The sequence below is a fragment of the Typha angustifolia genome, chromosome 6 (genome assembly GCF_048772165.1).
Source record: "Typha angustifolia cultivar Huaian chromosome 6, ASM4877216v1, whole genome shotgun sequence".
NCBI classification, from domain to species: domain Eukaryota; kingdom Viridiplantae; phylum Streptophyta; class Magnoliopsida; order Poales; family Typhaceae; genus Typha; species Typha angustifolia.
Genome location: NC_133244.1, coordinates 6,377,381 through 6,400,572, shown reverse-complemented (window position 1 = coordinate 6,400,572; position 23,192 = coordinate 6,377,381). Strand labels below are relative to the sequence as shown.

Sequence of the window (23,192 nt, the reverse complement as noted above, 5' to 3'; positions counted from 1 at the left end):
ATAAAAACAAATACAAAAATATATGGTTGTTGAACTGAATCAGTTCAAAGACTACTCCCTAAACTCAAATGAAACATGCCCTAAAGTTACAAATATTGCACGAAACTTTCTATTAGCTTGAACTTGCATACTATCAATTTTAGGTTTAATTATCCTTTGCCGTCTATTCTGATTTATTAGAGTTTTACTTTGCCTCCCCTGAAAATAAACACTTAAAAATTACCATCAAAACTTTTGGAAACTTAGCGACGTAGAGTAGTTAGATAAAAAAAAAAAATTAATTGAGTAATCTTATGCTTATAAACACTATAAATATTCAAGGAATAATTTTAATATGTCATCATCATAACTATTGATAATTTCTCTCTCCATTATATAATCATTAATATGATAATGCCACATTATTTTGTTTGTAGTATGTTTGTAAGTACAATATTAATTTTTTTTATTTAGTAGAGTGGAATATGGTTTAAAAAGAGTTTAACTAATATGGGTCTAAATTAGAAATTTTTAGGAGTATTTTAGTAATTTAATTAATAGATTTATTAAACTATAAACTAAGGTTAACGGTAGTTAGTCAAAATATCAATAGAGGATTATAATAATAGAGAATATGGAGGGTCGGTTTATAAAATTATCAGAGAGATGGTAATTAGAAAATGTATAATTAATTAATTTATTAAACTATAAACTAAGGTTAATGGTAGTTAGTCAAAGTATCAATAGAGTATTATAATAATAGAGAATATGGAGGGTCGGTTTATAAAATTATCAGAGAGATGGTAATTAGAAAATGTATAATTAATTAATTTATTAAACTATAAACTAAGGTTAATGGTAGTTAGTCAAAGTATCAATAGAGTATTATAATAATAGAGAATATGGAGGGTCGGTTTATAAAATTATCAGAGAGATGGTAATTAGAAAATGTATAATTAATTGATTTATTAAACTATAAACTAAGGTTAACGGTAGTTAGTCAAAGTATCAATAGAGTATTATAATAATAGAGAATATGGAGGGTCGGTTTATAAAATTATCAGAGAGATGGTAATTAGAAAATGTATGGTATTATTTGAAAAAAAAACTTTAAAAATTGATGGGCTGGTTTGGAAATAGGCAATAGTTTAGGGGCCTTAGCGTAATTATACCTATAATTTATCCGAATTTTCATAACTACCAGTAACCACAATCTCTCTCTCTCTCTCTCGATATCTCGATGCCTCCTCGCTTCTTCGCCTTCGCGGTTTCCTCCTCTCTCCCTTCCCCTTCTCCTCCTCTCCCAACCAACCAACTCCTCTTCCATACCGTAAAAACCCTAGCCGAGTCGACCACCAAGCTTTGCACTCCCTCCCATCTCCCTCCACCCATCGAATCCCTCTGCCGCGGCAATTGGGTTAAGCTCATCTGCGGCGCCAGTTTTGAGGTAAACGCTAAACCAATTCCCGAAATGCCACCTTTTGCAATACGCGTCAAAGAATTTGTTTCTTCTCCTCACTCTGTTCAATCCGTAGGATGCTGCCGACGTCAGGAATCTGTCCCTTGTCTACACTCTCGCCGGAGGTAATACTTGAGACCATGATAAAACCTAATTCTTGATGGGTTTTGGGGTTGTTTTTGTTGACTTGGTTAGAAAACATTGGTTTTGATTGAATGGGCGGGAAATGTGCAGTGGATTGTATTGATTGTGCCGCTGATGCGTCTGTGGTGAACGCGGTGAATGAGGGGATCGAGGCGGCGATGTCAATCGCGATGGTTCAGAGGCCATGGGTGATGATAAGCGTCAATGATGATCGTGAAGATCTTCATTTCCGGAAAGCTGGTGAATTTATTGTCTTATTGAACTCAAATTTTTGGATGACTATTTTTAATTTGTAATGACACATTTCGACTTCTATGGGGAGTGATAGGAGTATATAGTTATCTTATATATACACAATTGGTTGGTATAGAAGTAACTATTTAGGCTTATTAGGTGGTGCTATTTACTTCCAACAATTTATCATCTACATATCTAAATTATGATTATAATATATCTGTTACCTTCTTTTATTGTGGTGGTGGTTTAATATTTAAATCACCCGGAGATTTCTTCTTACACCTTTTCAGTTAACCTGTCACCAATTGTTATTAAGTGGTAGCATTCTTATTTTGCAATTATCTAGAGCCTAAAATTCTTATATCTTGCATAGAATTTGACCCTGAGGATTGCCCACCTGATTGTTCAAGGCCATGTGAGACAGTTTGCCCTGCTGATGCAATTTCACTAGAGAGGGTTTTAATGGGTAACAAACTGGAAAGCAATGATCAACTGAAGAATAAACTTCAGGTATTGATAAGTTTGATTGTGCTCAATTTTTTTTTCCAATGCTTTGTCCTGCTATTTCCTATAATTCAAAGTTTGCCTTATGCAGGGTGGAGTTATAACGGAACGATGTTATGGCTGTGGTCGGTGCTTGTCAGTTTGTCCTTATGACAGAATAAGTGGGTATTAGGTTTCTTCTTTTATTTATTTAGGAAATAGTAACTTGAATATTTCATGTTTCTTTGTATGTCTAATCAAAGAATTTATTAAGCATCTTCGAGTTGCTTTCATGTCTTTAAATCTTGTGCCTTGATCTGATGATTCCTGCCATTTCTTTGCATATCTTAATAGAAGCTGCAAGTTCTACTTGAACCATTTCAGGAGCTATGAGTTATGTCAGGGATCCTACTGCAACATCTGATCTTCTGAAAAGAGCTGATGTGGATGCCATAGAAATACATACTAGCGGAAGGTACTTCCCATTTTTTCCTTTTAGATTGTTCAGAGATGTCTTAGAATGCTTTATTTGTTAATTTCTTTACTTTCATTCTGTCAGTATGAATTATGTAACATTGAGCATTTTGATAGGCGTACAGATTTGTTCAATGAGCTCTGGAGCAGCTTAGGCGATTCAATTGACCATGTGAGACTAATAGCAGTAAGTTATAATCTCAGCTTCATGCACGAGCTGGTTCTAGGAAGAAAAGATCAATTTTTCCTCTTTTTATTCAGAAAAAGATCAAATCTTCCCCTTTTTCCTTCTCATTTTATTTTTTCTTTGACATGGAGAGCAAACTTGCTCAGCAATAGAATTGATGCAGTGAAAGATCCCATAGTATAAATATCTTTACTGGTGCTTGAGTAGCAATCCTGTTCATCTGGTTTATCTCTTGGGGGCTTGCTGTTTAGGGGTGTGTTTGATGCCAGAAAGTGGGGGAAGGAAGGAACTTCTTGATGGCCATCATTCATAATATCATCTGTTTGTTCCACATCAGCAACTTCCAGACCCAGTCTTATTTGGAACAAACTCTTTTTTCACCTCTCTATGTACTTCATCATTAGCACTTCATCATTAGCTTTAATATAACAGGCCTCATCCACTTCATCATCTTTTTCACCAACATTAGCAACCTACTTTAGTCATCATTCTCTCTCCTCAATAACGGGCATTTATCTGATATACATCACTGTAAGTAAATTCAAGCTCCATGACTTGAGTTCTCTTAATGTTAAGCTTAAATCGCCAAACAGAGCCTGCTTGGAGTGAAGCTCAATCCCTTAAAAAAGAACTAGCATCCAAACTAATTCATTTCTGATTCAAAAGGCCGACAATTACTACATACTGAGTCTTTATATCCAAAGATCTGGCTTCTTCCTTGGCAAACCTCCTGTTAAAAGTTAAAACCTTCTCCAAGCATCCTCTTATCCTTATGTACATCTTCCTATTATCGTACTTGTGAACCGCCATCCATGTAGATCTTCATGACTATGATCATGCTTTTCTTCACGTTGTCCTCCCTGAACCAACATCCCAGCTAGATGCATTATCAGAGTACTCTTGTTACTTGTTAGTTGTGGTTTCACAGATGTTGTGGTAAGTATTGACTGCCACCCTACATCAATCTTATATAAGGTTTTAGGATCTCACATAAGAGAACCAGTCTCAAGTAAACCCTCAAGGCACATTTAGGATGGCATACATTAAAACAAAAAGATAGGACTGCATGTTTAGGACTGGGATTGCACTATGTTAATATCTACATAACCGGAGATTTTCATTTACTTCTATGATATAGCAACACATTTACATGGTTTATCTTGCACGGTTTTATTTTTTCAGGTTAGTTTGCCTGATGTTGGTCAATCGACAGTTTCTGTGATGAATACAATATTCTCAATAATGAAGTCTCATCCTCAGTGCTACAATCTATGGCAGGTTGGTTCTACAGGAGTGCTATAATGATATAGTTGTGGATGTTCACTACTCATGATGCCTATTACTGTCTTAATACACAAACTGGATGACTTCATGATTCTATATGCTTAAACTCCAAGGTCTTCAAATTCTCTCTTGGGATATGATTCTTGATTCTTATTTGCCAAATAAACTAGAACTCATAAAGACATGAGTGATTTATCTGTGCTGTTCCATCTTCTGTCCTTATGCTAGTGCATGAACTTGTTGATCCTATTAAATGCAACAGAAATGGCATTTTGTTCTAGTCTTCTAGACATAAGATATGCACGAAAATAGTAAAGTATGTTTATGTGTAAGCATGTGGCCTTCAAATTTGCTGGTCCACTAGTTGATGTTTAACTTTTACTTTTACTACACTTGTGGTTTCGACATGTAACCTATAGTAAGAATACTGCTGTTTTGGGTTAAGTTCTGATTTTTTGCTTATGTCAAAGCAGTTGGATGGCCGGCCCATGAGTGGTGACATCGGTCGAGGTGCAACTAGAGAAGCAATTGCTTTTGCAGTTAGTCTGGCTGCAAGACTGGATAAGCCTCATGGTAGATATATATCTCATTACGTATTAGATGTTACTATATAAGATTTTTGCTATTCTGATTGTGACATGCTGTGTGACTGACATCATTATTTGTACTAAATTTGGTCCTTGAAGGATTTTATCAGGTGGCTGGTGGCACCAATTCTCACACAATAGATTACTTGAAAGGAGCAGGCCTTTTCCAAGAAGCAAACTTTCCTGGTAATTTTGTTTCTTCTTTGTCAAATGAAGTGGCATGGGTGATATGATACTACAATATATTATTTATTTTCTTGTTGAATAAATTTCTGGGTATGAACCTACATAGATTTTTATTTTTTATTTCTACCTGCAGTATATGAAGAGATGAAATTTGGATGTCTTGAAGCACTAGAAACATTAGTTCGTGATTGCAAGGATGCATGATGATGAAATTGTATAATATCAGTTAGTTTCCAGTTTTGTATGGCAAATTAGAAGACGTATCGAACATTAGAGAGCTATGCTGCTGTTGTGCTGTTTCAGGCTTTTAGCCTTATTTTGAAGCTATGTTAAATTGATAAATTCCTGTTTTGTTAATTTCGATCTTTAGGGAGAACTGGTCAAGCAAAATTAGCTGGTACTAAGCAAGCGTTTATTGGAGGAATAGCTTATGGTGGTTATGCTCGGAAGGTTCTATTCTCAACTACCACAAACATAAAGTGAAACATGTTTACTTAGAAATTTGTTTTCTACTTGAGTTTGAAGATCAAACATCTTTCTTGATCATCCTCTTCCTGGCTCACTTTTATTTATTGATATCAGGTTTTTAAACATTTCTAAATGTTTGGATAAAAAAAGTTGCATAATTTTAGCCCGAGGCAAGGGATTCGGTTATTTAAGGTTGGGCCATTGTTCATATATTAATTTTTACTCACTTGGGGTGCTAGGTCTATGCATGAAAAATTATGTTTTTTCCAAAGGCCAAAGATCCTCTTTGGTACGTCTTTTGACTGTTTTTGAAGTTTTGCTAACTTTGCAATAATTTTTACGTTCGTTTGGTGCTTAGTTATGTGTTTCAACTTCTGTTTCATTCAAAGGACAAATCCTGAAGGTAGCCTTTAGGGAACTCATATTCACTACTATGTGGAGTGTTTCATGTAAGCTGTCATTGGACTGGAAAATTGAAATTCAGTATTGAGAGAACAGTAATCTGCTTATATTGGAATTCAGTCTTTTTGTTCATTATTGAAAGAAACCTGTGGATCTACATTAAGCATGCCCTGTAAGGTTGTGTTTCGAAGTCTTGAAGCTTGTAAAATGATGAAGTGAATCCATATGGTCCAATCCGTTGTTTTTGGATACTGAACAAATAGCATTTCTAACCCAGCATTTTTGCTACAGATTGTCGGTCGAGTTCTACGCAAAATGCCGACCAACCATGGCCATGCACGGGTAGAGGATCATCCCGAGTATCTTCTGGAGGCGCTGAGGGAAGCCTTATCATTGTTAGGGCCTGTCAAATGCTACGATGAGTTCTACTTCAAAGAGGCATCTACTTAGATGTATCTGATATTATACTAAAACTAAATGCTTCCATATTTCAGCCTTATCTGGTTACTTTTGCATGTTCATTTACATACTCATATCTGCCTAAGATATGTCAAATATGTTTATCAGCTGTATTTGACTCATCTTTTCTACCTTTAAGAAAGTATCATTTATGTTGTCGATCTCCATTTGATTACTAATTTGATAGATTTTGATTCGGCTCGCCATTGTGAAATCGAATTATAGCTTAAATGAATTATAGTGTCAGACATGCTTGATTTGGCTAGAGCATTCTAACCTTAATACTGCGATAGCATGTTATGGGTAATCAATTTGGCACCTAGAATTTATATGTAAATTAGCTTAAATTGGCATTTGAAGTGAATGTTTTTCTTTTGAATCCACCCTGAAAACATGCTCATTTACTTTTTTTCTTTATTATCATTTGGCCCCTACATTATACTTTCAAAACATTAAAAATGCCCTGAGTTAAAGTTTACCCCATTAGTAGCTAATGGAATAGAGAATATTTGATTATTCTTAAAAGACTCTGTTTCTTCATTTATTTTTATCTTAACCAAAAGAAAGTATTTAAAAGTATTAAAGTCATTTTACATCTATAATTAAAATTAACTGCAGGAGGTTACTGAGGCCTTTTAAGTAATATGAATTGGCCGAGTGATAAATATCACTAAAATATGAATGATAATAAAAGCAAAAACACTTCTACTTGTTCAAATACTCCTCGTTGTTAAGTTGGGGATGTAATTTTCTTCTTCTTCTTTTCTTTATGAGTGTGTGTGTGTCTGTTTTTCTAGCCCCTGTTTCTTTAATGCATTTTGCTTTATATATATATATATATATATATAATTTCCCAACATCCAACTCTTACACCAAACAGGTTGGGTAACGGGTCGGATGATCCGGATTGCGAAACGGGTTCAGGTTAAATTTGCTCTTCCTAATTTCGGATCCTTATGGAGCTTGGGTCCGGCAGCATAACCCATTCGGGCTTCCGAGCCCATAAGGACAATGATGCATAAAATCCGACCCATTGGAATCCCCTGGTCGAGGAAATCGGCAACTAATTGGGGTTTAGCCAGAGAGAACGGCGAGGGGAAGAGAGAGACGCGAAGAAGAGAGAAGAGAAGTGAGATCGAGAGATGGAAGGAGGAGAGGAGGGAGCGGTGGAGAGGGTGGTGGACTCGAAGGACTTGCAGCAGCAGAGCAAAGCCCTCGATAAGCTCACCGACCACGTCGAAGACCGCCAGCTCGACTCCACCAGAGTCCAAGAGGTCTCTATTGTTTTTTTCTTTTAAAAGAAATTTTCATCCTTTCTTGCTCAATCTCATACAAATGAACGAGATAGTGAAAACCCATCTCCGATGTTGGTCGATCATAAATAGAGCAATCTTTAATGTAATTAGGCATGGGAGGAAAGGGAAAACAAAATTAAAAAAAAAAGAAAAAAAAATCGATCTTTAGCTTTCTTGTCTGGATTCATGTAGATTGTTAAGTTATAAAGGTTAGAAACGAAACGAAATGAACTTTTTTGTTGATTATTTTCTCTCTTGTAATAATCCTTGTTCAGTTTCTCGACGAGAAAATTATACTCCTATGAAATGGTACCTTATTTAGTGGGCTGAAAGCAAGGACAGAAGAGTTCATGGGTCAAATTCTTCTAGTTAGGAAAATGCTATTGTGAGGGCATCAAACTTCTCCGTCATCTTTGGTTGAATGTACATCGACGGAAGCTGTGACATCTTGACCAACCTGGTTGATGTAGTGTTCAATCAATGATGGAGCTGGAATTCATCCCTTATACTGGATCTAATTGTTGAATTGCTCTTCTAGCTCTTCTAAAATGGTTTTTGAATTGTTTGTGTTGTGCACTTAAACAGCAATTTAACTAGTTGATTTAATGTGATATAGCTGTCTCTTCTTGCAAATGAACAAATTATCAGTTGTTTTGATTTGTTTTCTTTCTTTACATATATAGCGTTTCTTTCTTGTTAATCAAAGTAAAAAGATCATGGAACTTCAATCTTTAAGCTTAATCCATCTCTTTTGAATCATTTGATTGTATTTAGTATTATTTTTTTGGTTTTCAATCTTTGTTCTTATTGTTGTGTTATTTTCTCTAGGCTATGGCAGCTCTAGCTTCATCCAAAGAAGCTGATTGGCAAGCCATGAAAATGCGGTGAGTTATCCAATATTAAATCCTATGGTGGCTTTTATGGAATCCAGTATTACCTACCATAGATCTTCTGTCCGAGCTGTTTCATGCAGCATGGATTAATTGGATAAGCTTGGCTGATATTACATTCTTTTGTTTCTCTTCAATATCTGTTTCATACTTCACAGTTCATTTAGAGAAACATTTGCTCTTAGAATAAGTAAATTTTCTTTGCCCTATGTAACTACTAAACTGATTTGAGAGATATTTAAAATTCCACTTGCATTGTTTACATCTTGGAACCTACATGCTATTTTTGTCCCAATTGCTTGGAATTATTTTTTGCAGACAATGTGTACATTGTCTTAAGTCTTATGAGTTCTCTTATGCGTCCGTGGTCTACTAGTTAATTCTCAACTTATGATATAGGTATTTTGATCATTTTTATTTTGTAGTACATTTTAATTCTTGCCATGCCATCAACTCCATCTATAGTGTTACAATACTTCTCTTTTTTCCTTAAGTTAAATTTGAACTTTATGTGCATCCACCCTTCATGTGTTCAACTAACCAGAGAAGTTGATGGCTGTAGTAGCTCATTTCTTTATTTATGCTGATATTAGGAGTATGTCATGTGCTGTACTATGTTCAGTCAAAATAATGTGCTGTAAAGGTCTTTTGTATTTCAAGACTCCCTTAATAGTTAATAATCATGCCCATCTATACTCATCTTTATGCCATTGACTCCTGATCACATAGTTGTGAACTTTTAATGGTTATCTGGCCAGATTTACTTGTTTCATAACCTATGAAGAGTATATGTATCAAGTTTGCTAATCTATTTATGGACATCTCTTTGTGTGCAGTTAGCAGGAGAGTCTTTAATTTCTTTTGGTTATATAGAAACTGTGGTACTTGTGGATTAGTTAAAGCTCACCCATGTGATCTATTGCTTGTTTGCATATAGCAAAGATATGTAATCTGTGATGTACTTGTAAGAAAGCCTATCATAAAAAGTTATTTGTTTTGAATGGCTAGATTTCTAAATGCTCTATCTCTTCCTCCTCTTTGTCCTCAATATTCTTTTTAGGAACCCACTCTAATGTTGCTTCCAGTTTGAAATTTGAGAACTTTACACTAGTCAGAAGATATGGAAAAACTTACCCTAGCACACTGTAGCTTGCAGTTATAGTTATGATTTTAGTGTTTGCCAAACCTATGTGCTGTTTGTTAGTTTGATTGAATCAGTTCCATGTTTACGATTTTATTATTATACTTGGAAGTTCTTATCGACTTTAATGTTTCATTTATACAACTGGTGATATAGTCAAGGACTTCACAAGACAATCACAAACATGATAATTCACTTCCAATGTTAGCTCTCAATTTGCTTTTGACATATATGAATGGCATTCACCTGTTTCTTAAAGGTTGTCTTTTGCTTTCTGATCCGTTTCTTTCTTATTTTTTGAGTTGTTCTTTTAAAACTCGATTGTCTTTTCCTAATGAACATATTATTTTCAATTGTCTTGCACATTGTAAGATCTTCCCCCCCCCCAAAAAAAAGCAAGGCTATTTTAATTGTATTCACTGAACTCCCGCTCATTACCTTTTGATTGTCTTATCCACTACTACAGTACTACTTCATGAGAGACAGTTTGAGAGGTAAAGATAGTCTCACCATTTTATGGCAGTATTTACCCCTTTACTGTTTTGAAGGACCCAACTTTATCCTATAGCTATCCAATTTTTGGCTCCCGTTGGTTTGGATAAGTGAGAGAAAACCAGGGTATTAGAGTTTGTAGCATTTGAAGTTGAAGGATTAAATTCATACATCTTAATGTTGTTAGCTTAGCAGGGTTTCAATACTTTCTGTACTATATGGTTTCATTTCCAAAGATGGATATCTAACTATTGATTTGTATGATTTTACCACAGGGAGAAAGAACTGGCTGCCGTTAAGATCAATTCTACTGACGTAGATATAATTGCAAACGAACTGGAGGTCAGAATCTTCTCAGTCTTGTATAATTTTAGCACCAGACAGCAAATAACAATGCCTTCTCTATGCAGCTGGACAAGAAGGTCGCCGAGAGAAAATTGCGCGAGCATAAAGGCGATGCTGTAGCTGCTATTCGCTCCTTACTTCGTTAGAAGCTTCTCTGCTGCGACCTGTGCCTCTGTTCTTCGATCACGTAGAAATTTTCCATTGTGAAGTAGGCAGCATATCACTATATCTTCATTTTGAGTTTCTCAAATGAGATGACTGCAAGAAAGATAATTTCAGCTGTTGCCCCGAGTTTTATCTCCATCTAAACTGAAAATTGCAAGCTTGTAACAAGAATCTAGTACACTTTCAGGTTCAAATTTCTTTTTCCCCCTTTTCTGATTCTGGCTTGAAATTTGTGTCCCTCTGCATTTCTAAACCCAAAATGCAACTTCATCTTGTTGAACCGTTCATAATTAAAATATGTATTAGGCACCTTCATGACAGTTGACTTGATTGAATTATAGGTGTTTTTTCTTTTGGATCATAGATACCTGCAGTCCTAACCAGTTTAGTCGGGCACTTCTCAAAGGGGTGCACGAAAACAGGTGAGTTTTTAAATTACTTGGAGAAATAGATCTGCTTGGATATATGGGAAGCATAAGTTTACTAATTTAGCATCCAATTAATAGTTTATGTTAAAATTAGTTTAGTAATACATATTTCTATCTTTTCTCCTATTTTATTCAATATTTATATTTATCAATTAAATTACTATTTTGCTTTTGAGACATCTTTTTACTCCTCTTCCCTCGCTTGTTTATCATAAAAAAATTTAGTCATGCTATCAAAATATTTTTGAAATTTATTGTTTTTTACATCATATTAAATCAATTTTAAACTAGCTCATTTAAATTCAAGAAATAAGGATAGCTAGACTAATTTATAACTTATACCACATCCAATCGTCGAGATACCCCTTGAACCGTTGACCTTGAAACTATTTGGTCAACATTTTCAATAAGTGGAATTGTCCGAATCTAATTCCATCCCGGTGCTGTGGTGTAGTCGGTTATCACGTTAGTCTTACACACTAAAGGTCCCCAGTTCGAGCCTGGGCAGCACCACAATAGAACTTAGTTATATATTCATTTTAAGAAAAGTTATAAAGAAAAATGATGCCTTTTGCTTTTATTATTATTTACAACCTTGGGCCCAGCATTTAGCCTAACATTTCTCAAAAGCAATTTGTGGTTAATTTTCTTAATTTTTAGTTATTATGTAAATAAGTTAAAGTAATTTCATATGCAAAATGACTGTGATATTCTTAAGTTTTTTTTTAGGTTAATGTATAATTAAATGAAGAACTAGATTTTAATATCAAATAAAAGGTATTTTTATCTTTTATTTTTAAAAGTAATTTAACATCGTCTATTTCATATGGTAGTATTAAAATAATTTAATACCGTCTATTATATAAGTACTTATTATTTGTCATTTCACATCTAAGCATATAGATTTTATCATTCAACTCCTGCATTTTATTGTTAATATCTCATAAACATCCAAGTCAATTGTAACCTAACAGTAGCCGACAAAATAAAATATAGTTTGTTACCTCTCAAAATAAACACTAAAATATTAAAAAAAATATTTGACCTTAAAATCTAGTTCCCTTTTTATTTTTATCTTAATATTTCCAATGTGTAACTATATATATATAAGGGATATGAAGTTGATGAAAAAAAAATACTGAATTGAAAAACCCATAGAAAATCAATCAACCACGTAGGGTTATGTTAAACGATTCAGCACATTTCCTCTAAAACTGGAAGGTAATCTTTATTTGCCTTCAAATGATAATCAATCAATCACCTAACCTTATATTAAAACTCCTTTATATACCTCCTCCAAATAGGGCCCTAGAAGTGCTAAAAAATAGTCCACAAAGACATTAGAAGAAGTACAAAATAATCAGTAGTTTCCAAGATTTTCATTCCTAGATTGCTCGAAAACAAATATCGAGCATTCGCACATCAAAAATCCGAAGTTATTTACCCAAGTTTAAAGTTTTTCCACATTAAATTGCTTGTGTTTCTGATTGCTTCTTTGTTTCTTTATTGTTGCGCACTTCTATTATAATAAACAAGGATTTAAGAAATCATGCCTAAGGTTTTCTAATTTTCTTTTCAAAGTGTCTTAAGGTTATTTCATATCTATATGGTAATTGTAGACTAGACTAAAAAAAATTAAATCTCACATTGTTTTTGAAGCAGGGTTCAAATGAAAACAAAACATATAGTACTTAAAATAAATTTGACAGAGAGAGAGAAAGAGAGATTCACAGAGGTTGAAAGATCCAGAGGCAATGGCCAATTATTTTCTTAGGCAAGTACCACCAACATATAGAATCAATCTGATCACCACTCATTGCACAGAGGAAAAAGAGTGATGAGTTTGCACTGGAAAAAGATTCACAAGACTCACAGGGGTTGCTCCATGTGTTCTAGCTAACAAGATGACAAGGAAATGTGGACATATGCTCTACAAGACATCTATCCTACCCTAAATGATACAAAGTTTTACATGCTTCATTGGTGGCTCCCATGGAATTGACTGCTCTCAGAACTTCTAGTGCATGATGCCTCTCAATGACTAATATTCTCTTGCTCTAAAACCTTATGCAGCATTCTATACCATGGCCTCCCTTGAAAAGTTTATGGTATTTTCCTACATTTGTTTGGTATCTCTTCTTTCCTTTTGTTATTCCATACATGGGAAGGTCTGTTTGATTCTAGTCAAGGCTTTCATTTCTCATTGCAAAGTAAAAGAGACACATTGAGGAACAAAGAATAGGTAGATTGTTTTCCAAGCATAGCAACAAAAGGAGTCTACTAAACAAAGCTAGAAGCATAGCAATATGAGCACACCTGATGAGCAAAAAGAATTAGATTGGAGATTAAGATGTTTGCAATGATATCAGATAGAAAAATGAATAAAATGTGGAACCAAAGGGAGTAAGAAGGAGAATAAGAGAATTTTCCTAATGCAGACAGAGTGTTCTGTCAGAAAGTTAGAAGCATCTGAACAATGAATTCAGATTGAATAGGTGAGCCTATATCGTCAAGATTACTAAACTAATCATCAAACACAGTCGGATCACAAAATTTCATGTGTATCTAAGATCACCGCATCTCCTAGTGTAAACATCTATTGGTTTACAAGAAGAAAGTGAGAAAAAAAGAAACACGACGCATAGGTCCTCGCATTAGAATTTTTGATTTGGAAATAAAGGTTCACTACTTATCTGAATTCCTTTCAGTTAAAATGTTCAATATATATGTTCAATAACACATACCTATATGAAAATGGTTGATGCATTAGACATCCGACACTTCTGATGATTAGCGTACTCCTTATGCGCAGCATTGCATTATTCCCTTGCAGACCAACCTCGGAAAGAAACAAAGGATGCCCTCAATTGGCATCACAAGTGTCTAGGATACTAAATGAGAATTGTAATGATATGTTACTGCTCGAGTGCTTTCTTTAATGAATAACCAGTGTGGCTGAATTAGATGTTATAGTTTCTTCGAAACGACCAGTGTCCTTAGTGTGTGTGTGTGTGTGTGTGTATATATGTGCAAGCTATCCTTTGATAGGAGGACTTCAATTCATCTCTTCTAGCTCTCCTATTACCCCTAGTGAGCAAGGAAATGGATGTCAACCATGGTAGAATGGTGAAGAAAGTCATTGTAAGGGAATACGACGGATGTAGGGACTTGGAGATGGTTGAAAAGCTTGAGAGGAACTGTGAGATTGGGTCTAGAGGAGGCTTTTCCATCATCACAAACATGATGGGTGACCCTTTATGTAGGATTAGACTTTATCCTCTCCATGTTATGTTGGTAGGTGGGGTTACTTCCATGAGTTGTTCCAAATTACTTGTGTTCTACTATACAACACCATAGTAAATGATCTAAGAGAGTCTTCCTTTTCTTCTCATCTTAGACTTCTCTTTTCCATCCTTTGTCGTGTTATGCCTACATATACTACTTGATCTATATAAATTTTTTTGATATCAGAAGGGAGAAGATATTTATGTGATATTGGAAGCTTGATTCTAACTAGTGTTATAGTAAATATTTCAGGTTGCTGAGCTGGTGGGAGTTGGAGAAATTGTCGGTGTAGTCCGAGGTTGCATGAAGTGTGTGGGGACTGGTCTAGAGGCAGGGAATGTGTGGATAGGCTGCATCCTTGGCCTAAGAGTCTCTTCCAAGCATAGGTTCTCTCTCTAGATCTCTTTTTCTGCATGCCTGTTCATGCAACAATTTCACTAGTCTGCAATAGGCGAAATATACTAGTGAAGTATTAATCATATGTCAAAGTTATTCCAATCAAGCTGTTCACAAGATTACAATTAATCTGATGATCATATCTTCTACCACTTTTTGTAAACATAGGAGGATCGGAATCGGATTGAAGCTCACTGAATCTGTCGAAGCTTGGGCTGTACAAAATGGAGCACAACACATCCTATTAGCCACAGACGAGAACAACATTGCGTCGATAAATCTCTTCGTCCTCAAATGTCATTACATGAAGTTGAGCTCCTTGGCTATTTTGGTACAACCTATTGATGCTCATGCTAAAAAGACCATATCTAACGGTGTGAAGATCGAAAAGTTAAGCATAAATCAAGCTGTCTTAATATACAAGGATCGGCTCGGAGATGAGAAATTCTTTCCTGCTGATATAGATGCAATTCTCAATGAACAACATAGCCTTGGAACCTGGGTGTCATACTTCAAGGAAGAAGAGTGGAACAAAGATGGTGAGTTCTTAAGCAGTGCTCCAAGTTCATGGGCAATTGTAAGCATGTGGAAGACTTATGAGTCTTACAAACTGCAACTAAGGTGTACTCCTTCAGTTAGATGCTTTTATGCAACTCTGAAACAAATAGGGCACAATGTGCTCCCTTGCTTAAGGCTTCCCTTGGCCTGTCAACTACCTCGAAGGCCATTCGGATTTCTATTCCTCTATGGCATTCATGGAGAAGGGGAAAGACTAAGTGATCTTCTGAAATCTTTATGGTATTTTGCTTTCAGTTCAGCTAGAGATGTGAAGGACTGCAAGGCAATTGTTAGTGAGGTGAACTATTCTGATCCTTTATTCGCGCATATGCCATCAACATCATGCATCAAAGACCTTTGGTTCATGAAGAGAGTTGGTGGTGCAGCAATGAGGGATGATAAGGATTTACATACTATGAAGCCAAGAATGCACAATTTTGTTGATCCAAGAGATTTCTAGAGTTGCAATGCACTAATAGTCTGATATATATATATATATATATGCATGCATCATGTATCAGTGAAACTTTGGCAGTCTATGTGTGCATAGTTGCCTTCAACATCACTATGATGGATATGGAATCAATGGCCGTGGCATGAAAATAATCTAAGCCTGACATAGTTTCCATTGATCAATATTTTATGATTTGGGTCTGCATAGAAGGATTCTTTTTGGAATTCTTTTGCATTCCACCACCACTCCACAACTGTTTTAGTATTAATGCAGAAAAGTATCACTAATTTGTGGGATAATCATCATTTGTGCATTCATTCTACAATGGCTAATTTCATAATTCTCCTATCCACTGGATGATCTTCTACCCTGCTAAATTCTCCTATCAATTTCAGCTTATTTTCAACTAGCCTAATCAACTCAACTATAGAATTTACTTCTAGTAAGACCAAGAGTTTTGCTAAGTTACATTGAATAAGATACAGAGTTCACTAAATTTGGCACTTCCCCAGTAGCATGGCAAATCAAACATGGAAAACCAAAAAAAGGTTTTTTTTTTTTTTCTCTTCAGAAACTAAGTTGATTCTGGCATCTTATTCTAGTGGCAAATTGACCTCCTTATATTGGGGAGTGAAAAAGGTGGGTATAATTAGAGAGGAAAATCTACAATCTAGCTAGATATATAGCAATAATATTAAAATGAGAGAAGTACCCCTATAAAGTAAAGTTAGATTGGATGATTGAGGCATGAAACAAGGACTAAATTATTTTTTGTCCCTCTTTATATCAATTCAGCTGAAGAATTTGATTCCTTAGCTTCCATTGCATATTGTGCAGTTTGGCAGAATAATTTAGATGAACAAGTAGCAGTTAGGTGCAATTGCTATCCTGAGATGAATAAAGAATGTCAAAATCCTAGTGTTGAAAAAGAAAAGGGTGACAATTGTCTTCTATCATCATACATGTGTCCATGAGAAGCTTGCTAGGATTTTATATAGTTTGCTAGCTTGACCAATCCAACTTAAATAGAAGATGAGAGGATAAGAATCAATCAGGATTAAATATTAATGATAGAGATTTGGTTAGTATTAAATCATTTATTATATAAAACACAGGAGAACTTGCTTAACACCCCTCTTATCATTTTTGGCCCAATTGTGCAAAACAACTTAATTACTTACCTCCCATAGCCGAGGCTAAAGTGCAACTATTACTTAGTATTTTTTAACAAATGTAAAATAATAATTTTGCTCCTAAGTATTAGAAAAAAATTAATCATTGGATTAAAATGAGCCAAACTAAGTAGAGATAAAGTGTATAAAAGAAAGCATATTGCCTATGAGGTCTTATATCTAAGAAGAATTATTTATGCCCATTTAGAATTATTAAATATAGATTTAATTACATTTCATCCTCTTATCATATTGCTCTCCTGGATTCCCCTTAAAACTATTTATAATATTTACAACTCTACCTTATTGTAATGCAGTATTAGGTGACGATATAAAACTTGAAAATAAGGTAAAAAGATTCCGCCTTATTCTGCAATTTATACACGTGCTTAAATCACATCAACGATGCACGCCTGTGTGTTGTTACGATGGCATCCCACGTGGTCAAGGGAGACGTTAGTGGAAGATGATATAACAACCCCATGTTTAGTAAATTACACCCCACCACCCGAGTAAAACAGATGGGGAGGAGTGCAACAACCAAAACCCGGTGGTGTATATAGACTCCACCCACTCGTATATAAATGGCCTCTTTCCGCATAGTCCTGTCGTAGTTATCCCTTTGCTCCTCTTCTCTTCTCTTGTCTTCTTTTCTCTTCTCATGGCGGCGGAGCGTAGGATCGGGGTGGCGGTGGACTTCTCGGGGAATAGCAAGGTGGCACTGACTTGGGCGGCGGAGAACTTAGTGAGAGATGGCGACCACCTCATCCTCGTCAACGTCCAGAAGGAGGGCATCTACGAGGAAGGAGAGATGCAGCTGTGGGAAGCCACCGGATCTCGTATTTTCTCTTACGCTATCCCTTGTTCTTTCGTCCCCCTTTGTTAATTTTCGGATCTGATGTTGTGGGTTCTCGGATTTGAGGTGGCAATGTCGTTTCTTTATAGGAAAGATTCGATTTTGAAACCGTTTAAGATTTGATCGATTCGAGCTTTGGGACTAAATCGTTATCTTTTAGCTTAGAGCGTAGGGTGATTTTTTGTTTGTTGGAAGAAATGGTTTTGAGATTTGTTTATTAGGAAAGTTTAGATACAACACGATGGGTTATTATGAATTTATGATTAAAGTTGTCTTTTGACCTAAATTTAGGTACCCTGTTTTGACTGATGCCTAAAATAAGACAGTTAATCAAAACTTACAACCACTACTAGCAAATGGCATCCCAAATAGATTTTCTTTTGGATTTTAGATAGAAAAAGGGTGATCCGGAGCATGAGGCTATTGTCATTTTGGAGGCTGCCTATTTTCATGGCTCAAACTGTGATTTCTTGGTTGTATGAGCAAGTAGGGTGGTCAATTTGGAACATATTAGGGCAAAATTGCATTAAAAAAGATAAAATTTTCGTAAAAATAAATTCCATGGATAGAGATTTAATATTTCTTCACTAAATCAGGTTTCTTGACTCAATTTTCCTATTCGTGGAGGTGGGGATGGTAATAACTTGACTTATAGTTTAAGTGATAGGGTTCAAGTTTCGTTGAGAGAAGTCAATTTCGTTTGATTACTTGTCTGTTGCATATAGACGCAATATGAATTTATTATCAGATGTTAAGTAGCACAACAGTGACTAAAAGTAGCGCATAGTGGTGGTACCATCTCAAGATTAGTTTGAATTGCATATGTGATATGATCTTATATAGCTATAGAGGACAATAGGTTATCAGTTGTTAACAGAAGTAGACATCTTAAAGTTCACATAGTTGTATTGCCTACGTTGATGTAGTGTCCCATATATTTGTCTTTTAACTGATATGGTTTTGTAGTGTAGAATATGATTGTAGTTTTCCTGAAAACTGATAAATAATGATTGATCCTTCGAGAACAGAGGATCTTCTTTCTGCAGGTAATGTTTTTATTTAGACGGTCATGGACAATTCCTCAGTAGCATCCCCACTGAGGACTAGGGCCAAACTTTAATCCTTTGAATATACTCATATAGTACTATGTGCATACAATTGTTAGCTCAGTCTCGTTGCTTTGGAGTTTCAATTAATTGGAGTTCATGTGGATAGGAAATTTTCACATAGGAAAGATATCAAAAGTTTTAAATTTGAAGAATGGTAAGCAGTTACTGATCCCAAAGAATAAATGTCTTCGGATAGCTTAAAAATGCTACTTATAATACTCCAAGAGTATAATTGCGCAGAGATGCTCAGGCATGATATGAATGAGAGTTCGAGAATTGGATGTGTTATTAATTTTAGAAGTTATTTTCTTTTAAGCAGTCTCTGATCCATCATATTAAATGCATGGGCTATATTGCAGCATTTATACCACTCTCTGAATTCTCTGACCCTATTATTGCAAAGAAATATGGGGTGAAGCCTGACGCTGAAACCTTGGACATACTTACCACTTTAGCCAGGCAGAAGGAGGTCGGTCTCACTCTCTTAACAATCCTAGGATGTTATCCAATAGATTTTCACAATATTGGTGCTATTATGGAGAACGACATGACCTGTTTGACTACAGGTTGTCATCATAATGAAAATCTACTGGGGTGATGCTCGTGAGAAGTTATGCGAAGCTATCAACAACATTCCCTTGAGCTGCATTGTGGTCGGTAGTCGCGGTCTTGGCAAGATCAAGAGGTTAGACCAAAAACATCTTTATTCTTTGAGTAATATACTTGAATCAGTCCTTGTGATCTGCAAAATCTTTTACTCCTCCCTATGGTTTCGTTTTTATCCTAGAGATTTACATGGTCTATAACTTCAAAGAATCACTCAAATTGGCTTGAAGCCATTGGAAGTAATCTTTATGGTAAAGGTTAAACCACAAGAAGTCATTATTATAACTTGCAAATTACTAATTCCGAAAAATTACGAACCTATCTCTGGATATTTGACTCAATTGGACAGTAAGGTTGATGAGCATGGTCACATCTAACTCCTTGTTAATGTACTTGTTTTTGGCCGCAGAGTTCTGTTGGGCAGTGTCAGTGATTATGTTGTGAACAATGCTACATGTCCAGTCACAGTTGTTAAAGAACCTGACCATGAAAACTAGCTTCTGCTCTTCTCCCCTGGAGATCACTTGTGATGTAGATGTTTGTATGTAAGTTGGCTGAGATCTGTACTTTTATTAAGCTCGGCATCTCTTTCCCTTTTTTTCACTAATAAGAAACCGAGCCATGGATTATGCCAGGGTGACAATGTTTGTAGAACAATGTATCTTTGTATCTTATGAATATATATTGCATGTTTATCTACCTCCCTTGTCTAATGTGGATAACCCAACATTTACACAGCATATAGCTTGAGAGTTCTTATTTGGTTTCTTGTATTTAGGATGTTGCATCTACCCCTCTAGTTCAAACAATGCTTTCGAATTAAAATTTTGGGAAATTTATTGATAACATTCTGCATATTGCTTTTAATGCTTAAAATTATCGTTTGTTTTTTGCAATAGAGATGAACAAATAGTTGTTATATAGATGAGTTAAATTAATTATAGATGTGCAATGATTAAGGTAAAAGTAACAAAAAAACTAATAACTTGTAAGGTTGAATTAGGTTTCTTTAAGATTAAGAAAAAAAGTAGTAGATCTTAAAGGTCGTATTAGGATTATTTTTAGATTTTTGTCATTAAAAGCAATGGAATATTTTTATTATGTTAGCTGATTGATATTAAGTGAAAAACTAACTCAAGCTATTTTTAAGGCATTAGAAATAAATTATAGGGGTCGAATAATATATATATATTCATATGATAAATATAAAATAATAATAATAAAATGAAGTATAGTTTTGATAAATTTTCTTATTTCTCCAACTAAAAATGTCCTCGACAGCCGGCCAAATGCTCTGTAGCCGCCTCTCCGGCCGTCGGCGGCTCACGTTGCCACATTCCGATGAGCCTCAATTTTATAAGAAAAGAAAAGGAATTTTAATCGCAAAACGCAACAAGTTTACAAACAAAATATTTTTAATGCAATAATTCAATACTGTGGGTGGTGATCTGCAAAACTTCTCTTATATTTTTAATGAAAGGATGAAAGCATAAATATCTCATGGTCGAAGGCTCAAACTGCAAAAGAGTATCACATGCTGTGGACCGCCCACGGAATTCCACCGTCATCGGTGTATACGTCTATACACCCAAACCTATACGATGTACAAGACTTGCACTGTATTGAATGTACCAATTATGTATTCTAGGATTAGTTCGGGGCTCATTTGTAAAGAACGCGGAAGAAAGAAGCTGGAAGTATTCTTCTTCGTCGCGCCGCAGACGGAGAGGAACAGTAGGAGACTTCATATCAAGGTTGGCTTTATTTTCCGTCAACGATTATTTTTTACTTTGCATTATTGTTCTTTTGTTTCTATTTTGATCTTTATATGCGTCGTATCTTTGGTGGAATCTTAGGGGCAATGAGATGTTTTTATGGTTTATGTTGCAGATATTTGATCATTGTTTGTGATCTCAACTGGGTTATTGTAGATTATAGAGGAAATGATGTGGGTCCTTGTATCTGTTGACCTTTTTGTTAGAACATTAGTTATTGGAGAAAACTAAGGATTATTTGATGATTCGAGTTGAAATCTTTTGATGGAAGTTCATATGAGAATCATATTTCACTTGGAATATGGTGTTTGCTTCTTGGATAAGAACATCAAACACAAATTGTTTTCAATAGTTTATGATGTCAATTTTCTGGCTGGCTAATTAGAGGGGAAATGAATTACCTTTAAAGCTTGTTGCTTTCCTATCAGTAGCCTCAAATCTATAATTGGAGAAGATCAATTTAGGTGGTGTCTTGTGTTCATCAACATTAGAGCATTGTGAGAAAATTCCTCTTCCCAAAGAGTAGTTTGGTCGATTCTAAGACTTTTGGTAAATGCCCCTCTGTATATATGTGCGTCATGAATGCTCGTAAAATCTTAAGCGTTGAATGTTCTCGCTAAGAGCGAATTGGAGTTTGATCGTCGGATTGACCGTAAGATCGAATTGTATGATTATCAAACAGCATGAATCCTAATTGTTGGTTCCTCATATCTAGTCTTCATTGTTTGATGATATCATTTTTGTCTTTCTATTCCTCATTCTTTGAATTACTGTTGCATGAGGCATTCCTAGAACCCTAGAAGTCACTTCTGAGATTTTACAATATTACTGCACTGCAAGCTTAAGGGAGATATTTTTATGATAAAATGGTGTCCCTCTTCGGACTGTCAAAATTTTAACCGTAATATGATGTGAAGCAAAAATTTAAGTTCTAGCGGGGCGAAAGTTATCTACTGTCCTGAAATCAGATCTTCAACTTCTAAAATTCTAGCAGTGAGCAACAGAGAGCACTATTATAGATCTCTGTTAATTATTCTAATTTCTTACTATAACTGCACAATTCGCTCTTCTTGTATTCCTTTTGCTATATTTCCAGGTTTCAGTGAATTCCATGTAGAGAATTCTTTGCTAGAAAGCCTAGAATTGAGAGCACATAATTGATTCAAGCTCTCTAATTCAGTTACTGCATTCTTATTCCACTCTGAAACATTAACATGTGATGGATGCTTAGCAGAACAAGCTCAGTGTCCTTATGCTCTCTCATGATTCTTAGTACAATTTCTGTAGGAATTTGCCGATCTACTGCAACCGGGGAAAAAAAATGCCTGCCCACAAGATTGCACATGCCACTCTGAAAGGACCAAACGTCGTGAAGGAGATTTGCATCGGTCTTACACTAGGCTTGCTAGCCGGTGGCTTATGGAAGATGCATCACTGGAATGAGCAGAAGAAGGCTAGGGCATTGTATGACATGCTTGAGAAGGGGCAGATCAGTGTTGCTGTCCCTGAAGAGTAACTTGGACACAAACTATTGCATCAGAATTAAGAAGCTAATGAACAGTGTGAGAATTAATCTGCTGCAGATATTGTTCATGGAGTAAGTATTCGTCGTGGCCAAACTTGTATTGTTCTTAAATGTCAGGATTCTTGGTAACAGATTCAAATCTTTGAAATAAATCCTTTTCACTTATACTACGGTTACATGTGGGAAGGTTGGAAACTGTCTATTGGGAGAATGAAACATACTGTTGTCTCTGCTGTCAATGCTGGAGAACTCTCATTAATGGGTATGGTAAGAGTAAGCTGATGCCTTGTCTATATCTAGAAAGAGAGAACTCAAACATTATACTGCTGACATATATCATATACTGAAATT

General features: G+C 35.4%; 5 protein-coding genes and 1 non-coding gene across 10 annotated transcripts; all 6 read left to right on the top strand.

The window, feature by feature from the left end:
* Window positions 1-1,198: 1,198 nt before the first annotated feature.
* On the top strand, window positions 1,199-6,508 carry LOC140761170 (uncharacterized). 4 transcript variants are annotated; one of them, XM_073098386.1, is made up of 12 exons: window positions 1,199-1,426; window positions 1,515-1,563; window positions 1,673-1,822; window positions 2,193-2,329; window positions 2,415-2,484; window positions 2,687-2,777; window positions 2,894-2,948; window positions 4,146-4,241; window positions 4,721-4,820; window positions 4,934-5,020; window positions 5,391-5,470; window positions 6,182-6,508. In XM_073098386.1, exons 1-12 carry the CDS (start codon window positions 1,220-1,222, stop codon window positions 6,338-6,340), a joined length of 1,281 nt encoding a protein of 426 aa, XP_072954487.1. In that variant the 5' UTR covers window positions 1,199-1,219; the 3' UTR covers window positions 6,341-6,508. The 4 variants fall into 4 exon arrangements, with proteins under 4 accessions (XP_072954487.1, XP_072954485.1, XP_072954484.1 ...); XM_073098384.1 differs by having other exon boundaries at window positions 4,718-4,820; XM_073098383.1 differs by having other exon boundaries at window positions 2,894-2,963.
* Window positions 6,509-7,384: 876 nt separating this feature from the next.
* On the top strand, window positions 7,385-11,015 carry LOC140761172 (uncharacterized). Its single transcript, XM_073098389.1, has 4 exons — window positions 7,385-7,623; window positions 8,473-8,528; window positions 10,443-10,509; window positions 10,578-11,015. Exons 1-4 carry the CDS (start codon window positions 7,492-7,494, stop codon window positions 10,656-10,658), a joined length of 336 nt encoding a protein of 111 aa, XP_072954490.1. The 5' UTR covers window positions 7,385-7,491; the 3' UTR covers window positions 10,659-11,015.
* A 29-nt stretch (window positions 11,016-11,044) lies between these two features.
* LOC140761171 (probable N-acetyltransferase HLS1-like) lies at window positions 11,045-15,899 on the top strand. Of its 2 annotated transcripts, none has more exons than XM_073098387.1 (3): window positions 11,045-11,099; window positions 14,631-14,776; window positions 14,955-15,899. In XM_073098387.1, the coding sequence occupies exons 2-3, from the start codon at window positions 14,694-14,696 to the stop codon at window positions 15,802-15,804; spliced, it is 933 nt and encodes a 310-aa protein (XP_072954488.1). In that variant the 5' UTR covers window positions 11,045-11,099; window positions 14,631-14,693; the 3' UTR covers window positions 15,805-15,899. The 2 variants fall into 2 exon arrangements, with proteins under 2 accessions (XP_072954488.1, XP_072954489.1); XM_073098388.1 differs by having other exon boundaries at window positions 11,074-11,099; window positions 14,643-14,776.
* Window positions 11,545-11,618, top strand: TRNAV-UAC (transfer RNA valine (anticodon UAC)). Its single transcript has one exon. It is a non-coding gene; the product is annotated as a tRNA-Val (tRNA).
* Window positions 15,900-17,577: 1,678 nt separating the features above from the next.
* LOC140761511 (universal stress protein PHOS32-like) lies at window positions 17,578-20,240 on the top strand. The gene is made up of 4 exons (XM_073098867.1): window positions 17,578-17,809; window positions 19,295-19,404; window positions 19,502-19,620; window positions 19,951-20,240. The coding sequence occupies exons 1-4, from the start codon at window positions 17,632-17,634 to the stop codon at window positions 20,036-20,038; spliced, it is 495 nt and encodes a 164-aa protein (XP_072954968.1). The 5' UTR covers window positions 17,578-17,631; the 3' UTR covers window positions 20,039-20,240.
* A 145-nt stretch (window positions 20,241-20,385) lies between these two features.
* Window positions 20,386-23,061, top strand: LOC140761512 (cytochrome c oxidase subunit 5C-like). The gene is made up of 2 exons (XM_073098869.1): window positions 20,386-21,295; window positions 22,604-23,061. The coding sequence occupies exons 1-2, from the start codon at window positions 21,168-21,170 to the stop codon at window positions 22,830-22,832; spliced, it is 357 nt and encodes a 118-aa protein (XP_072954970.1). The 5' UTR covers window positions 20,386-21,167; the 3' UTR covers window positions 22,833-23,061.
* The last annotated feature ends 131 nt before the right edge of the window (window positions 23,062-23,192 follow it).

Bases quoted from the DNA above. Each gene is read 5' to 3' on its own strand.
- LOC140761170 (XM_073098382.1), top strand. From the start codon at position 1,220: ATGCCTCCTCGCTTCTTCGCCTTCGCGGTTTCCTCCTCTCTCCCTTCC. The intron at 2,485-2,686 runs GTGGGTATTAGG...GAACCATTTCAG, and splicing joins TTGTCCTTATGACAGAATAA to GAGCTATGAGTTATGTCAGG. The intron at 5,471-6,181 runs GTTCTATTCTCA...TTTTTGCTACAG, and splicing joins ATGGTGGTTATGCTCGGAAG to ATTGTCGGTCGAGTTCTACG.
- LOC140761172 (XM_073098389.1), top strand. From the start codon at position 7,492: ATGGAAGGAGGAGAGGAGGGAGCGGTGGAGAGGGTGGTGGACTCGAAG. The intron at 7,624-8,472 runs GTCTCTATTGTT...TATTTTCTCTAG, and splicing joins ACTCCACCAGAGTCCAAGAG to GCTATGGCAGCTCTAGCTTC. The intron at 10,510-10,577 runs GTCAGAATCTTC...TTCTCTATGCAG, and splicing joins TAATTGCAAACGAACTGGAG to CTGGACAAGAAGGTCGCCGA.
- LOC140761171 (XM_073098387.1), top strand. From the start codon at position 14,694: ATGAAGTGTGTGGGGACTGGTCTAGAGGCAGGGAATGTGTGGATAGGC. The intron at 14,777-14,954 runs GTTCTCTCTCTA...TTGTAAACATAG, and splicing joins AGAGTCTCTTCCAAGCATAG to GAGGATCGGAATCGGATTGA.
- LOC140761511 (XM_073098867.1), top strand. From the start codon at position 17,632: ATGGCGGCGGAGCGTAGGATCGGGGTGGCGGTGGACTTCTCGGGGAAT. The intron at 19,405-19,501 runs GTCGGTCTCACT...GTTTGACTACAG, and splicing joins CTTTAGCCAGGCAGAAGGAG to GTTGTCATCATAATGAAAAT. The intron at 19,621-19,950 runs GTTAGACCAAAA...TTTTGGCCGCAG, and splicing joins GGTCTTGGCAAGATCAAGAG to AGTTCTGTTGGGCAGTGTCA.
- LOC140761512 (XM_073098869.1), top strand. From the start codon at position 21,168: ATGTACCAATTATGTATTCTAGGATTAGTTCGGGGCTCATTTGTAAAG. The intron at 21,296-22,603 runs GTTGGCTTTATT...CAATTTCTGTAG, and splicing joins GTAGGAGACTTCATATCAAG to GAATTTGCCGATCTACTGCA.